General features: G+C 39.6%; 1 protein-coding gene across 6 annotated transcripts in view; it reads right to left on the reverse strand.

Moving 5' to 3' along the window:
• Window positions 1-4,452: 4,452 nt before the first annotated feature.
• Window positions 4,453-18,721, reverse strand: part of LOC124170921 (beta-1,3-galactosyltransferase 5-like) — a 460,441-nt gene continuing 446,172 nt past the window's right edge. For all 6 annotated transcript variants that reach the window (XM_046549979.1, XM_046549978.1, XM_046549980.1 and 3 more), the window contains 2 exons: window positions 9,023-9,205; window positions 4,453-6,593 (listed from right to left, as the gene is read on the reverse strand). In XM_046549979.1, coding sequence (XP_046405935.1) covers window positions 5,401-6,593; window positions 9,023-9,146 — 1,317 coding nt within the window. In that variant the 5' untranslated portion in view covers window positions 9,147-9,205 and the 3' untranslated portion in view covers window positions 4,453-5,400. The remainder of the gene's footprint in view (window positions 6,594-9,022; window positions 9,206-18,721) is intronic.

Genomic DNA, 18,721 nt, shown 5'->3' on the forward strand with positions numbered 1-18,721 from the left:
TTTTCTTTTACACCTTTAAAATGCTGTAATTTTCACGTTAACCATTAGTTGTGGCCATTTTGTTCCATATGAGAGCATACCTAAGTAAATAAGAAAAAAGATATCCCACTATCCTAATCATTTTAAGCGACTGTTGAATTAAGAGAGATCACATTGTTTTCTCTTGAATCATGGTAAAAATCATGCGATATTGCTCGCTTTGTGTTATCATTAAATAATAAATATATATTCACTAATGCATGCATGTTTATTTAAAATCATGAATATGATGGTTTAAAAGAGAGTAGCGCCTTTCATTTCCAAAGGATAGGAAAAAATGGTGCATATCACTAAAACCTCTCTATAGTGAACCTTCATGCATCAAATTACCCAAATTTTGATCCCCTCCATTACAATTAAAGAGGCTTTACTGTACACAGCTGCCAAATGTTGGTTTAAAGGTAAGAGAGGAAATAGTAATGATGGTGGTGGAGAAGAAGGCTTGGGCACAACACTCTGGAGCCTCATAGCCCCTATGAGTGCTGTGAGTAACAATAATTGCTGGTGTATTGACTTTGATGCTTCATCACACATGTTTGGCAATAAAAATTGTTTAATTGATATATTGAAACAGATAGTAAAGTCACGAATTGCGCTGGAAATGAAACACTGAAAACAGCTGGTATTGGTGGTATTTATGGTAAGGGTATCTATGGCTTAGTCGCCGTCAAGAACATTGTCAATGTCCCCTAACTTTCTGCTAACTTAGTGTCTGTTAGTGCAATGGTTTAGAATGGCTTGATTCCAGTTTTCTCCCAAGAGGGTGGTAATGTGAGATAATAAGTATTATGTCTAAATTTTGGGTGTTCTCCTGCTTTAAGTCCCTGATTATGATGAAACTGGGTGAATGGTGCATGTATACATAAGTAGGGATTATAAAATAGCTGCAGAATTTTTAGTACTGAAACAATCATAATGAAAAAAATTTTGCACATGCAGGGCATTAATAAGGCTGTGATTATCAGATGCAGTGGTGCTGACTCCATGGGGCTTGAGGGGGCCCCATGGTTTAGCCCCCTCAATAATTCGTTATGGGTGTGAGGAAAAAACGTGTCAGGCTTGTTGATTTTCCCCGGAGGATCCAGATATCGAGATTTGAGTTATCAGGGTTCTAATGTTGACCATATGATTCTTCTAAAATACTTAAAAAACTTAAAACTCACTACTTATAAAATTTCCCCGGGAAAGATCCCCGGTTTGGGCCCTCCCAATATTTTTTGTAAGTCGGCGTCCCTGATCAGATGGCCACTGTATCTGCATGGGATAAAATCAATGACATTATATTTATGCAAGATGGCACACCACCTCACTTTGCAAGTGTCATGCGTGTGGTTGGATGAGAAATTTCCTGGATGCTTGGGAAATGCGGACCTTATGAGTGGCCTGCAAGAAATCCAGACCTGACACCATGTGACTTTTTTTTATGGGACTGGGCACAAAATAAGGTACACTGAATAAAACCGCACAAACTGGAGCAATTGGAAGCAAGGATTAATGAAGTTATGAGCAATATCCATGCAACTTCCTCCAGAAGACAGTTTACCTGGTCGTTTAAGACTATTAGCCAATGCCACAGGTGCTTACATTTAATTTTAAAGTATGTATCAAGATTCTTATACAATGCCGCATGTGTGATATTAATTTCAATAAATTAGTGCTCTTTATGTAGATTTTATCCATCTTTTTCAATACCTACTTGTATAACAGCCACCCTGCAGATTCAAACGCAAGACCAGTAGCCATTTTAGTAGAAAATAGGTATAATTGTGACTTTAACCTGTAGCATCGAAGGATAGCTCATTTAAATAGGAGTGAAGGGGTTAAGGGTACTCGGGTAATCAACCTCACTTCAATAAAGTAAACGAAAGTAAATTCGACCATGTTTACTGCGATGGTAAGCGATAAACTTGCTTAATGTCTCTCACGCACGATAGTCCTTCTCCGTTGCTGTGTTGTCAGCATCTCTCTCTCGCGGCACCTCCCTGGCACTAGGCTCCACTTACCCTGGTGGCGGCAGCAAGGACCTCAGGGTCCCAGGGCAACGACCTCGGCCAGGTGGCTGGCCTTGGTGATGGCGCTTGAAATTAAGAGCTCCGCCACGTCCCCCTGGCAGTGAGTTACCTTAGCGTGGAGAGGAAAAAAAGGGAAAACAAAGAAAAAGGCAGAAAATTGGCAAGTGTTTGGAGGAAAAAAATTGGAAAAGGTTAGAGTTGGTAGTCCAACCGATGCTGACGGAAACGGATACGCCTCTTAGGGCGGCCGCAGGGACCTCAGGGTCCCAGGGCAACGACCTCGGTCAGGTGGCTGGCCTTGGTGACGGCGCTCGAATTTAAGAGCTCTGCCACAGGAGTAACATGATCTGCATGGCAATGGAAAATCTTGTCCTGGATCTAGAGTGCATAGACATTGAGTGTAATAGCTGCATAAGGGCCAAACAATTAACAGCACTATTTCCGAGGGGAAGTGCCCAAAGAGCAAAAAACAGTTCAGGCCTCATTCACTCAGATGTTTGTGGCCCACAAGTCTTTTGGAGGGCATTGATATTTTCGAGAGGGCAAGTCGAACCATTTTAGAAAAAAGTAGGGGTATGCTAAAACAAGCTGGTCTTAATAACAAGTACTGGGGGAGGCAGTTAATGCTGGAGTTTATCTTAAAATTATGTCTCCTACAGTGGTAAGAAAAGGAAAAGTTCCACTTGAAGCATGGACGGGATAGAAAGTCAATGTTCATCATCGAAAACTTTTTGAATGCAGTTCATGCATGTTCATGTTCCAAAAGAAAAATTCAAGGAACTCGGAGATAGAAAGGAGAGAGTGTATTGTTGTGGGGTACCATAGAGAGAGAAAGGATATCATTAAATTTAACCCAAAAATCCATATCAAATAGTGTTGGAGAGAAGTGTGTTGCTTCATGAAAATAAATTTCCAATTAAAAATATAATGAGGGCCCTTCTGATACCTCAGAGATGTGCCATGTGAGATATGCTAAACCTAATGAGGTAATTCAGAGATCTTGAAGGACACAATTTGAGGAGTTTGCAAACCTCTGCTAACAGTTCAGAAAATTCTACTGTAAGAGATAGGAGGATGTAAATACCCTTAAAGACACAGAAAACTCCATGATTACCCAGACTTTTTGGTGTACAAAGCTGAGCTTGAGAGCTCGAATGATGAACCAGAAACGTGGAAACAAGCACTAGCTAGAGGGCATAAAGGTCAGTGCAAAAATGCAATGGATTAGGAAATTTTATCTTCAAGAAAATATAAGGTGCGCATTTACTTAATTTCCAGGGCCTGCAAATGAAAATGTTGCATAAAATGGGTGGGTATACAAAATAAAGACTGGTCCTGAGGGTGCAAGTGATAGATTAGTGAATAAATGAGTGTTTTTCCTGCTCTCAAAGAGCACAGACATGTATTTTATTCCTTTACTTTTTGTATTTTGTCCTATTTACTTTTTGTATTGTATCCTTTATTTTGTGGTGGACCTATGTCTTTGCATTGCAAGAAGCAGTCTGTGGTAACACAATCAACAACTGAAGCTGAATACATAACCATCTGCTAGACCTCCAAAGAGGCAATGTACCAGCAAAAATTAGTGTAAGAACGTATTATAAAGGATATCAATGTAACTGTTTTCCGATTATTTAAGTTGGCTGTATTTGTGTCTGAGACTTCCACCTACAAAAGGAGGACAAAATAAATAGATTTGTAGCCACCATGTTGTGAGGAATTTGGTGGAAATAAATAGAGTGCTAATTGAACATGTTCCAGGTGAGAACATGATTGCAGACATTTTTACCAAGCAACTTGTGGGGCAATGTATTGAGAGTTTGATTGAATCGTTGGGAATTCAAGGACTGCAGAATGTGTGATTGTGAAATACCAGGAAGTGTGCTGAAGTTTATCACATTTGTTAATTCTGCAGTATTATTTATTTTGCTTTTGATTTCATACCATGTTTCTTTTTTTGCATGATGTATCAATGCATGGCATGATTAATGAATAAATGAGCCTTTCCTCTGCTCTCAAAGAGAACAGATGTGTTTTTATTCCTCAGCGCGATCTCTCCTTTTCTATTACATATGTAGGTACTTTCTGAACTAGGTTTTTGAAGGAAATGAAACATAAATAGGATGCTGAGTCAAAATGATGACATGAAACTCAAAATCAAATTTATGAATAACAGCTATGAAGCAAAATGAAGCAAAGGTATCACATAAGTTTGCTTTGATTTACGCCATTTCCCAAGACTGAAACTAAAGATAGGCATCATATATTATATTGGAAATGTGCTATAGTTAATTAGACACAACAGTCCCACTACAAGGTTTTGAGAGATTTCACTGAAGTAACTTTCTAGGTTCTTGGCAATTCAAAAGAGATGTATAATTACAGAAATAAAATAATAACGAAAACTTCAAATTTTTTATTACTTTACCAAATACTTATACTGGAAGGCAATTTCAGAAATGAAAAAGTGATGCCAAACCAGTAAATATTGACAATTTATTGCATACCAGGGAGTATTCATCATGAAAATCAATGAAACACAAGGAGTTTTGAAGTCTTTGTACGTTTTGGAAAGATTATCTCATTATAGAAAGATATGTTCAACAATAATTTTTGTTGGGTATGTTGAAAAGTCAAATGAAAGGGATAGTCCCAATTCTTGTTGACCTTTCCATCCAAAAAATCTGGCCAATTGGGTGCCTGTGTTCATCAAAATTCTATGTAAAAAAGGAAGCTAGGGAGCAAATACCACCATAAATGCCAAAGTTGAGACAATTTTCAGGCACAGGGACAAGAGAACTTCACCATCACATGAAAGATAAGAAGTACGCAGTGTTACCAAACAGACTCCAACTGTCCATGGGATTCAAAATAGTAAAAAAATTTCATTATCAAGATTTAATGAGAAATACTTCTTGGTTTTCATTAAAACTCCACATTTTTGAAAAAATATATTTAAAGAAAAATACAATGCATTATTTCTTTGGCAAAATGCCTCCTTTGTTAATAAAACTAAATTTCCTGCTGCTTCAGTATGGTTATCAAATAATTATCACAACATACATTCAAAAATATGCAGCTCCAGACTTTTTAAAATGACAAATCCACCATAAATATTCGTCCAAATTTGTCTGTTCAGTAAAAACAATCTATAAGCTCATAAGCTCAGGAGTCTTGAAAAAAATTGTCCACAAGGAATGTTGCTTCTGAGTTGTACAACTCATTCATCACAGTTGAAACTGATTCACTTTACACGTGAGACTGGAAGCCATCCAGTGATCAACCTAATACATTCTTGGTACCAACATGAGTAGTGCATACAGTTAATATTTCGCATACTAAGACAAAACTATTTGCACTTTGCCCTACCATCCAAAAGCTTCTTCCACAAGTCAAACTGTTCAGGATATTTCACCATATGGATGCTAATTCCCTTTTGTATGTTGCAAGCATGGAACAATATTCGTCTATTCATGAATTCATTTGCATGAACACGCTTTATCTTTAAGTCTTGAGCCACAATTCCAGTGGTATAAACATCTTCAAGATGAAGATAAGTCCTATTTAAGGTAGTCACATAGAGGTCATGTATGGTATCACTAGTTAATAGATAAGCTGGTCCAGTGGTGAAGTCAGGGAACACAGCAGGTTTGTACTGCTGTGGTGAAACATAATATTTTGACTTTTTGTTTCTAATAGGTTTCCACTTTTTGGCGAGCCGACCATATATTGTCCTCTTGTCTCCAGAATGTTTGTTTATAAAACTAAGAAGGCGAGGTACATTTATAAACATATCATCATCTGTCTTTAAAACAAAATGCACTTTTGGGCAATAAGTGTCCACCCATTCAAACATAGAAATTGTCTTCAGTGTGAGATTCACATAGGAGTCCACAAACTTAGCTCTAATGATATCAGAATATAGTGCTGACTCAGCTTCCAACTGGCGAACAGTTTCATTATCCTTTGGATTAGCCACAAGGAAGCCTATACTCATGTCCCGCCGTACGCCATAATGCCCCCACGTCTGCCGAATCGCCATTCGCGCATCAGCATGGCGTGGCGCCGACGTCACCAGCACAAGCAGCTGCATCCCACTGCCAGCATCCTCGCACAGCTGAGTGGATGCAGTATCAAACCCAGCATCGTAGAGGGATGAGGTGATGACGCCACGAGCCATGGGCGTGGTCATTGATGGCATTTCATCCGTTCCGTTGCTGTGCACCACGGGAACCGACGGAGGGGGGTCCTTCTTCACTGGTTTTGTTTCCCACTGCTCTCGTGCCGATGTCGCGACAGCTGGCACCACTTCCTCCACAGTGTTTGGCGCAGCCTTCCCTTGCTTTGGAGTCTCGGCATCGTGGGTGGAAACGGTGTTCTCCGAGTTTGCAGAAGGTAGGAGAGATGATGATGGCACTACAGCAGCCGACCCAAGGGTCAAAGGCGTCTCCTCCCACTCAGTGGATGACACAACTTTCTCAGCATTTGGCTGGGCCCCTGTTTCCGGGAGGTATTGTGTTGCAGTTCGGGTAATGTTTTGCCCTGGAATGAGAAAGAGGAAAAAAGGTGAGCATTGCATTGTAGAGTGACAACAAAGGAACGTTAAAGCAATAGCCTTATTCAATGATAGTTTTTGTTGCCTATTGTGACTATGTTTGAAAAATAAGACCAATATTTTCTATTTATCGATCCATTGCCTACATCTCAAACTATTTGCAATGAAAAATCACCCGGCTTAACGCAGGATAACATCATGTGGTCACTCACATCCTACTAATTTACATAATGACCCCATTTTTTCCAAATTGCAATTCACACTCCTCAATGACATGATGCCAAAGTCACCAGCACAAGCAGCTGTATGCCACTGACAGCATCTCAATCGCAACTGGGTGGATACAGTATCAAAACTGGCATCATAAAGGAATGAGTCTCCTCATGTGCCAGCATCAGCTCTGCAAATGGGACTCATATTCTGGCTATTCTTTCTGATGTTTACTCAATGCATTGAATGGTCATGCATGATGCTGGTTCCATCGATGGAGTCTCCTCGTGGAATGACCTTCCTTGGGTGGCCGAGAGCGTGTATTCTCCCTTTTGAGGGCCTTTTCAAGGCTATTCCATTTTTGTAGCTATTTAATACAGTATACCATAGCCATTATATATATAGCCATTATATAGCCATATGTATAGCCATTATATTTTATAGCCCAATTGCTTCTTTTCTGATCTAATGATTCAGACTTAGTGAATAATAGTGAATGTTCGGAATGCTAGTAATAGTGAATGCTTGTAGAAGTAGAGGTTACCACAGAGGCAGGGGATTTTGGGCACAATGGTAGTAAGACTTCACATCGAGATATTGATGGAGGTGCATTGCCATCCTATAGATGGCTTGCCCAAAGCTGTCATCAAATAACTGAGCTTCAACTTGAAGAAAAAAGCAGGAAGGCTTTTGAAAATGCCGCCACACTATCTCAACAAATGTGATAGGAGACATCAGAATCCTACACTGATTGTAATGGATTCCATTCATAAACCTCCTTCGAAATCACGATAAACTGTCCTAAAAGCACACGCAACTGCTGCAGCAAAGGGAGCTTCTAGTTTTCAGTCCCAGTCAGGACCAATTCAAACAAGACTTTCAGCTGGTATTCAAATGTGTATAGTTATAATACAAATTTGTTGATATAGGTAATTAAAAAATATAATTTGCCAGCCAGTATGCTCAAAATAGGGATAACTCTAAGTGTCATCCCAAAATCTAAAAGCAACAGGGAAGAATGCTATCTCCACAAAAAACCTGAGGTCCCATTTCAAACTTTCCAACTTTTTAATTGTGGTTATCACATTACCATCTCTGAATTTAGAGGCAACCTCAGAAATATTTAAAATTATGTCAGATCATTGGAGATTCAGAAATACCTCACAACCACTAGCTTTTCCAACATTAAATGTGAAAAACCTCGGAGTTTCTGGGGAAACTTCAGAAAATTTCAGATCATCCAGTTTATCTTTCTAAGGGTAGACAAGGCTTATGCCAAGATTACAGGACCACACAAAGTGATGAAGTGGGTATCATCAACGAGTGGGACATTCAAATGCCAGAAATATACCTAAACATGAAATAATAACAGAAGTATCACCATTTGGCTTTAACCACAATGATTTTTTCCAGAGTTCTTAGCATTTTCCCATAGATTCTTTGTATCTCCATGCCAAATGAAGTAGCATGAAGTGTGGTCACTCTGATGATAGGCAGAACACTCAGTTTGTCAAATTATAGAATGTCAAATTACCTGTTTTCCAATTGTCGATGCCAGTGGCGTAACTAGGAATATGCTTTGGGGGGATGAGGGGACCTGAGGGGTTACCCCCCCCCCCCAGGCAACAGGGAGTTCCAAAATTTTTAAAAAATGACACGCCTGGAAATATATTTTACATCATTTTGGCACTTAGGTTTCACTCATAATTCCACGGGAAATCATCACAACAGGGAAAACATAAGTATACTATAAAATTTGTCTGAGGCGTACGAAAGATCCACAGAGAAAAAATCATTCGCCTTGATCGGGATTCGAACCCGGATCCCCCGATTTCTGGTCGAGTGCTTTAGCCAGTTAAGCTACCGAGGCGTCATTCTTCCCTGTGGATATTTTTCGGACACTACCTTAATCTAACACCTTGTCCGGTCCACAGGGAAGAATGACGCTTCGGTAGCTTAACTGGCTAAAGCACTCGACCGGAAATCGGGGGATCCGGGTTCAAATCCCGGTCAAGGCGAATGATTTTTTCTCTGTGGATCTTTCGCACGATTGTGCATTGCGGGTGACTCCCGTAAAAGTTATCACAGCGGCTAGTCCCGGTATACTTTAAAAACTTGTCTGAGGCTTTGTAAAATCTATCGCCTCAACTCCCCCCCCCCCCATAGTTACGACACTGATCGATGCCATTTCTACCATTATTCTTACCTAAGTCTTGTCTCTCAATGTAGTGAACAGGTGGGCTGTACGATGAGTACAGGAAAATAGAAATGAATACAAGCCCCACCAGCAAGTAGCATGGCTGCTTTCCCCGCATTCTCATGGGTGCCATTAGCAGCTTTTCTCCAACAGCTTTGAGTGACCCTGATAGGATCCTACACCCTCGGGATCCTGTGAACAAATAATTGATAGTGAATATTTTGCAGTAATCCCATGATAATGACACTGATAAGGTGTACCAGGATAAAATGCTGTAGGACAATAGCAAAATTGAAAAATAATTGCAAGTGAATAAAACTTCCATCAACCCCACCACACAGTAAGAATAAAAAGTAAAGAAGATAATTACAGTTGAGAAGGTAGAAAAAAGCTATAAACTGCATTATTTATTTTAAAATATGGCCACTTCAAAATGAAAATGAAATATATTGACTATTTCAGACAATAAAGATAACTGTCAAAATTTTCTTTACCAATTAATAATATATATTACAAAATATTCAACTTTACACACGATAACTATTTAAATTGATCTTTATGTGGGATGAAAATTTTAAAAAGTTCAGTTGAATACTAATATCATTAAAACGTAAGGTAAAAGTCTGCATAAAGTTATGATGCACCATCATTTTAACAGTTATGATGAACCATCTGAGTGGCACATTGAGAATGGCATGTTCTAATATCTCAAATATTCACTTTACCTAAGGAAAAAACACAATTATTTACTTTTAAAGCAAAAATAATTCCTCCAGGCTTTTCATTTTCCTCCACATTCATGACTTTTCAGAGGGAATATTATTTCCAGAATTCACTGGTTTTCCAGAGTAAATTCCATATTTTTCAATCGACCACAGCATGTTAGATTCCTTTATTTGTTTTCATAGTCCAGTTAACGTACACCCTCCACCATCTTCCTCATATAAAGAATACAATAAAAAGTTAATGGATCAAAAATGCAATGGGCTTCCATGTTATACTAATGAAAAAGCATTTTCTTGCAACTTTTATGATTTTAAATTACCAACAAGCTTGATTTTACTTTTCTTTCAAGTTTACAAATTTTGTTTTTTTTTTCAAGTGATACCTTTACAGATTTTATAATGTCAGCACTTTGGCTTCCATTAAAATAAAAAAACAGCCTTTTTCCCGTATTGCCTGAGTTAGATACAGTGGCGGATACAAAAAAAAAACTCAAGAGGGGGGGTGCAAAAGATATATTGAGCTACCTTTACTTTTGATGAAAAAATTGTCTAGTCACATGTAAAATTTAAGATTAAAAAAAGTTGTATTTCAACTAAATATACACTTATAAAAGACAATGATTTTTATGCAATGCAATTTGTGACATTAAAAAGTTACAATTGTGACTCTCCAATGCAGGCGGCCGCCCGCATTGCTGGGGGGCACCCCATATGGAGGGGGTCAGGGGGGCACCAATATGTATCCGCCGCTGATTAGCTACAGCCAGGGATGCCGACTTACAAAAATATTGGGAAGCCCAAACCGGGGATCTCGCCCCGGGAAATTTTATAAGTAGTGAGTTTTAAGTTTTTTAAGCATTTTAGAAGAGTCATATCACAACATTAGAATCCTGATAACTCGAATCTCGATATCTGGACGCTCCGGGGAAAATAGACAAGCCTGACACATTTTTTCCTCACACCCATAACGAATTTTTGAGGGGTTCGGGCCCCCTCAGGCCCCATGGCGTCGGCGCCACTGGCTACAGCAGTACTACAGTAGCAAAACTCTTTTTGTAGTAACTGCCCACACGTATTAGTCGAAAGTAAAAGTAGGCAGCTATTGCAGTGAAAAATTTTGACGAATATATAACGCTTGAGGCGCTATATCACATCATTCGAGTTGTGACGAAGAACGTTGCGCAAATAGTCTCGAACCCAACATAGACATTCCCGCAACCAATCGAGACCGTCTTTCGATAATGGTTCTTGTATCGACTTCATCACCGACTCGGACTTTGCGACGGCTGCATAACGTTGCAGATGACTGACTTAAAAGAAGAAAAAAAGTTAACAAAGGAATAACTGGTAATGAAAGATAACTCGTGCTTTAAGTCCGTGAACATTCCAAGAGACGGCAGGACTAGAGTAAAACCTGTAAATCAGAATTAAAAGCCCGCTTTGTAAAATAAAAGGTAAAATTAATGCAAATGCAGGTATTGTGTCTGCTGTTTATCATTCTGCATTCTTTTTTTACGAGATGTAGGTACCCACGAAAGAAAGTCTTGAACTCTTACTCTTCGCCATCCGAAACCGGCGCGCCATGGTTCGCCTCACGAACGAATGCGCGAAGCCCGCGTCCATTTCAAATTAAGCATTCGTTCCAATCATGCAATGATCTACCCACACAGTCACACGAATCAAGAAAACAAGGCTTTAGGATAATGCGAATGTTATAATTGATGTGGAGCTTTTTAATATCGCAACCGGTCTCCATGAATTCCAATTCCTACAGTATACTGTCTGTCTCACAGACAGAAACCCTTTAACTAGATGAATTTGTTAAGCCAAATAAACTAAATGCTCTGAACAAGAAGTAGGCATTTCTTGAAAACGATTACTCTGATGTGAATAAATTCAATGAAATAAACATAATCTTAGAAAATGAAAGGTGAACCTCACTGAATTTGTTTAAGAGTTCCCTACTAATCACCGAAAGGGCATAAAATTGCATTCCACTTACTCAATTCTATATCATAGTAACGAGTTACAGTACAATGTTTCAAATAACAAATAAATGTTTCTAATGCACAAATTTGAGTCCATTGTGATGTACATGACATTGACATTCATAACCCTAGGTTCTGCACTGTTCATCAGAATTGATTGTGGTAACCGTAACTGACGAAATAAGATCAAGTGCTTTCCCAACGAACACATAAATGTATTATACACTGCAAATCACATTAACGAGCGATGACTCACTCGACGTTCTTATTCACTGAACCCCACATGCATATATTGACAAGTAAAGTTGAAGAATACAACCCGAATTCCCATGAAAGGCATTTAGCCAAACTAATATTCCGGAGGAACTTAGGGAAAAAATGTAAACAAACCTTTAGTGAAGATACACCTTCTTCGTATCATGTATGAATGAATCATAATAAGCAATATTGCCACTCACTCTAATAAAATTCTATAAATAACAATATAATCCGAGCAATCATGTTGCACTGTACACAATATACTCCAAGGAAATACGTACCTACCTCTCAAAATAGGACATAAAATTATCACCACAATGAAGAAGAAATAACTTCGTCCCATCATAGGCAAAGGTGATAGAACACACTCATTTGATCTGTAGGTTGAAAAAGAGTACTCCCTTCTATCAGTATTTGCTCAACCATACGCTGGTATGCAATAATCGCCTTTGAAGTCGCGGATAAAACGGTTGAAGGTGGCAGCACCATCGCCTTTGTTTACATTCGAAAGAGCGATCGTTCGAGAGCGGCCATTTAAAGTGGTAGCAAACAATTAGTGTAAGTCAATCAAATTGTTCTCATGGCTCCAAACAGAATAGTGCTTAGGTACAGTAATCTATGACGTTGACGTAAAGCAGCGACCTCTAATCGCATGTAAAATATGTGTTCAATGCAATTCACACAATTATAGGGGTGACAGTTGAGATGGTGAACAGGTTTTTCTGCGGCTGGGATGGTGCTCCAAAAGAGTTGCTGAAATTGAAAACCACAAAAAAGCTAACGCATTGAGTCATTTGCTTTCCAATTCTCGTAGCATATTCAGCTATTGCTTTTTAAGATCATCCTTCTACAGAGGTGAGCAGAGATTTTTGAGCTAATATAATTTTACCGCCCTGTGACACCTTGTACCCAACATTAGGAGCGTATTTCCTCATCAAAGCAAAGCCGTCCATTTGTTCAAAACGTGCCGTGGTACATGTCCTGTCCTACGTACATGATCACCTTCGCTATCACGTTTCCACCGTTACGATTTTCGACCGTTAGGTGTCAGAAACATCGTTCTTATTTGCTACGTTTGAAATGCAAGCTCATGGTTTTTTTATATTTCATCATTGGTTTGCTGTACGCACAACATGTGCTAGCATAAAATAACACCCATTTATGCATAGTTAAGACATTGCTAGTCCTCCGGCAATACCCACTGCTAGGCCTCCGTCTCTCTTTCTATGGGGGTGACATCTAGTGTAAAATCAACGTTTTAATTTAAATCAACCCAGAACTAATAGAATATAGTAATTTTAAAATGAAAGATTACATTTACCGCGAGCGGTTCGAGAACTGGGCAACACTTGGGGAAACCGACTTCGATTCTAGGAGAAGGCAAATGATTTTTCCCCATTGATATTTCCAATTTCGTGTGCATTTCCGACAAAACGTGGCTGCGGACCACCGGAAAACGGCCATTATATCAAAGTTAACAAAATCATTATTTTTCATCGCAGAAACACGTTTCAAAGACGTACTTGATTGATTGATTGGCAGGAGTGCGATGAAGACAATCATATTGTGATGATCGGATTGATTGATTGAATTTCAAATTGCAGTCAGAGCGGTCACTTTTCCGGAGGTAGGGCCCCCGCTGGTAGGGCCGATGAGACGGTCCTGCGTGGGTGAGTTCGTCGAGGAAAGGGTCCCTTTGAAGTGCTTCGGCGAAAGTGCTGACCGCATGGCAAGGAGGAAGAAAAAGTACGTCCACCGCAGTCTGCCGTGCGGACGTACTAGGTACGTCCACAGCAGTGAAAGGGTTAAGGGGGTTAAGGTTTACCTCTGGTCTGGTGAAAATGAAGCCTGCGCTTTTCCCTTTCAGTTAGCCTTCACCAAATATCACAAGAGTTCAAACTTCGGCTTTAGCCTTGGAATTGTGTTGCTAGGTGTTTGTGCACTCGCTTCCTTGCAGTGTTGCATTCTTGTATCGTTTCATTAGAGCTCACGATTTCGAGTTATTTACGATATATGTCAAAAAAGCCACGTTAAGCGGACATTACACAGGGGTTAGGAGGGGTTTTAAGGTTAATTAGGATTGGCCCTACTGTGCAAAAATTTGCCACTACACAAGATTTTTTCGCAAACCCTCTTGATGCCACGGGCCGATACATCGTCTTTTGTTTCTCAGCCGAAAAGTGCCATGAGCCGAAATATCGGATTTGAAGTAGTTCATTGTTCAAATTAATAATTATGCGACAATTAACATTACCAGTGAAATATTTTTTCTCTACGCCAATGAAAATTATTCTTTTTATTCTTTAAATTTAATGATAATTTGCCAAAAAGAATGGCTACTTTTTACGAAATAAATTTTATGGTTTATGTCCATATTCATGGTCAAATATGCACACTGAGAGGTTGAAATCCCGTAAAGTTCATGTCCATTTTAATGGACACCATGACTGGATGGGTCAAACTCTTGAATGAGAAAATCAGGATTAATTATACCGGGAAAAATCAATGTAATAAGAGTAAAATAAATAAAAACACATTTTGTTACACCAAAAAATGACACTATAGAATATTATCTCGAAGACGTTACATATAATTTAAATACCTTTGGCATTTCACGCCAGTGCCATCCCAAGTAGGTGGCGCGTGGTAAGAGGGTTAAAAAGCGTTCTTCGGCTATGAGCGTGAATTGAATAGAGCCTTTGCAACGTTTCCCTGTACCTCCAGTTTGTTGCTATTTGTAATTTTCAGTTGTGATCTGTGTTTACTTCTTTATCGATGATGTTTTGCCCTCGTTGCTTGGCAAACTAACATATTTATTAAAGTACTCTCAGCAAGAATACCTTTTTAGGCGAATTTAGTCCTTTAAATGAAGTATCACTCGATCTGAGTTGAAGTCTTTTATTGATTCACGCTATAACCAGTGTCTCCCAGCAAAGGCGTACTCAGGATCAAAGCTAGGGGGTGGGAGGGGCAAGTTATCGTCCAAGTTGTAACATTTGGCTCGGAAAAGGTGAATGAAACCAACATTTTAAGAAAACTATATCAGCGCTTTAATAGTTTTTAAAATTATTTGCTTTAGCACCCTTGCTATAGCGCAACAGTTGATACTGGTAGCTAGAAAAAGCGAGTATTTAAGTACGAAAGGATTGATTATCCACATTCTCTGAGCTCTTATTATACTTTCCAACCGGGGATCGGGTTGGTGTAGTGGCTAGAGTGTTGGCTTCCCACCCCATGGGCTCGGGTTCAAATCTCGGCGGTGGCAGAGAATTTCCAGAGACTACCCGATCCCTGCTTGAGTGAAGTGTGGAGGACGTTTCAAGCTCAACACTCCGTCCGTCGGATGGGACGTTAAGCCGTGGTCCCCTAGACACCTTTCGTTAAGAGCAGGCTAATGCCGACTCCGGGTTTCTCTCCACCCTTCCTTCCATACCCTTCCTTCATGGCGCAAATAACCTCAGCTGTCGGTCGCCTCCTCCAAATACCATACCATACTTTCCAACCTCAATGGATGTCGTCTATGGCGAATACATGGGTAAAATACTTGTTTTGACTCGCGCAGTTGCCAAAGATCCCATTTCCCTCGCGTAACTTCCGAATGGGCAGGACAAAAGCGAACGCATGCCGTTACGCAAGGGAGGCGCGAAAGCTGAGAATTCTAGTGGGTTGCCGACATAAGGTCAGAAGTGGGCTTAAATGCCATCTCCACGGGGGCGGCAGAAAAAACTCTATCTTTTAGGGAAATTGGAAAGCATGCGACGTTTCCGGCGAATTGAGACCTCGGATGCAATATTTGAGGCAGGCGATGAAGGAAAGAGATGGATTAGGCATACGAGCATGTTGAGATTAGCTAATGAGAGAAATGAGTGGAGAGCTGCATTTAACCGATCTCGGGATTTTTTAACGATGATTTTAGCATGTTTTTTTTATTCATACTATTGATTTTTTTAGGCTTCCAAACTTATTAGTTCCCAGGTCGTCATGCTCATGAGTAGGTTTTATCGGTCTCCTTGGTCACGGGTGCCTCAGGCTTCCGGGTTAGTGCTAGCGAGGTCTTTTGACGAATGTTTCCCTCCAGATAACCCAGTCTTTACATCACGGCGATTTACACTAATAAGGTAATTTTTTTTCAAACTTTGTTAGTTTCCTGCGGAAATATAAGTTCACCTTAAGAAACCTGTTATTAACGAGGTAAAATTGACCATGATGAAGGATGCAAAAGGGAAGAAATACGTCGCTATGAAAAGGTTAGCGGATAGAAACAGTGGCGCAGCGGGGGGGGGGGGGATAAAACCTCCCCTAGAGCTCAGAGAAAGTTTTAAGTTTCAACCATTTTACTAAATTTGATTGATATTACTAATAGAATAGCGTAAGGATTAATAAAATATCCGTCCGAAAGCCGTAAAACTCACCATTTTGAACCATTTATCATAAAATTGCGCAATATATTAATATCGCACCTACCGCTTATCCTGGTGGGTATTCCACACCCCCACACACCCCGGTATTAGTTGCACCTAACCCCCCCCCCCCACAGCCTTAAATCCTAGCTGCGCCCCTGGATAGGAGAGAGGAAAGGAGAGCTGCTTCAAACCACTCTTCGGATTTTTGACTAATGATGATGAACCTTGCATTAATAACGCACCCCGTAACATAGAAAATATATTCTACGATCACTACTGGTAGTTGAGTTTGAGGCGAAATCGAAAGCCAAACTCAAACACAAGAATGAAGCATTCCACGAAGGAAAGAATATACCTACACACACGTCTCGACTTTCAATCATCCCATCAATTAGAAACTTATACCATCAATGGAAACATGTGGAATGAAGTGGAAAATGTAAGAACTATTAATCACAAGCGATATCACATTAGAAATTTGCAGTGACCGCTTAATGCTGACTTTACCGCCCGAAGATATTAAGTGCTAAGGTAATAAGCTTGATTGACTACCCCAGGAGCGGTTGCAGCGTGCGTTCATTAGCTGTTAAGCTATTCCCTCCGAGGATGAAGGGAAGAAAAATTTGATTGCGTCAATGAAAGACAAGTATTTGCGTCGACCGTCGTAAATCAGTGCAGCATGACCCGGATTGGTTTATAGAATAGTTTAAAAAAATGGCAATCGTTTCTATAGAAGCAGAAAACCATAAGATATTCACTACTGAATAATTAGGAGAAAGGTAGTACTTGGGCATTTGAGCGTGAACTAAAATAACGAATAGAGCTCATGATTAGCTATTAAACTGTGTCTCTTCGGAGCAAGAAAATGCAAAGATGAAGGCTAATGGAGCGAGCTCAATTAGTTCAATTTGCTAAAAAAATATTCTCCCGAGCAGAAGAAATGAGTTCAGTTCTTGGCGAACACACACGAGAAATATTTGTAGCAGAGCTGTAGAGTCCTGAAGATGCTAGAGGTCGTCAAGCGTGGAAAGTTTTGACGGTGAAAACGTGAAAGAGAGATGTTACTTTGCTTTCGTTGGGCCACATTTTGAATACGCGGCGAGCGTATGGGATCCGACGCAGACAGGCTTAATATGTGAACTTAATAAAATTCAGACGAAAAGTGTGGGATTCGTTATCTACCTGTTACGAGCGAACTGAAAGGGGAAGCGAGAAAAATGTAGTAAACATTTTAAGTTATAGACAGAAAACATTTTCGTGAATTACACAATTCTTCTCATTTTCGCGAATACATTTTCAAAAATCATTATCGTTTTATTAATATCATCATGTCAGAAAAAGGGTAATCTGACACAATAAAGTTTGACGGGCGGAAAGCAAGTTGCATCAATGATTAATCAATGAATGGTTGTCCGAGAAATTTTCTGAAAATACTTCATGTTCTTAATATTATTTGTTTCGGAATCATGCAATTGATTTCTGCATTGAGGAAAGGACAAAGAAAGGATTTCATTGATACTTGGTGATATACTTTAAATGATATATGATATACTATTATAGTGATATACTATTAAAGGTATAACATATACGTGGCTCTTCTTCCACACTCTTTCGAGTTTTGTTGCTAAGGATTTTTTTCTTATTTTCCCAACGTAAGTATGATGAATATTTGATGAATAGTTGATTATCCAAAGAAGCAAGCCATTCTCTCTTTGCTTTGAAGTTTTAAACATGACTGGTAACATACCATTGCTTTATGTTTATAAATGGATCGGTCCCGTTCTCTCCGATTTTCTGATGCTTCAAATGGGAATATCATGTACTATCACACATGTGTTTGTACATCGTCTTGGGTTTGGTATAAATCTAATACGACTATTTTTTATATTTCTCGGCATAATGTCATGCTACAATTATTAAATGATCACTATTTTTATAAAAAAAGAAATCTTCACGAGAAAAAAACCAGTCGAACACGATTAGCGTCGACGGATTTAATAGTGCGTGGCAATAATTTTGCACTTGACTAAAGGAAAGCACAGTAGAACGCTCATTCCGACGATAGCACCCACTCCGGATGGGGCCCAATTAGGGATCGGGATTTTCCCGCCACCGCTGCGTGGGGGCCGCGCAGCTGGTCCGGGGCATTTGACGGCGACGCGCGCAAAAAAAAAGAGCAGTCGCCCCACAGCAACAGGTTTGTTTTTACGACTTCCACAATTGGTTTTGCGTTAGGGGAACGAATCGAAACCGTGCCTTGCCGACTGCTCTATGCACGTTTCTCAACTGTGACCATAGATGCCGGTGGACCGCGCGCGTAAAAAAATGGAGAGA

The sequence above is a fragment of the Ischnura elegans genome, chromosome X, assembly GCF_921293095.1.
Source record: "Ischnura elegans chromosome X, ioIscEleg1.1, whole genome shotgun sequence".
Classification (NCBI taxonomy): Eukaryota; Metazoa; Arthropoda; class Insecta; order Odonata; family Coenagrionidae; genus Ischnura; species Ischnura elegans.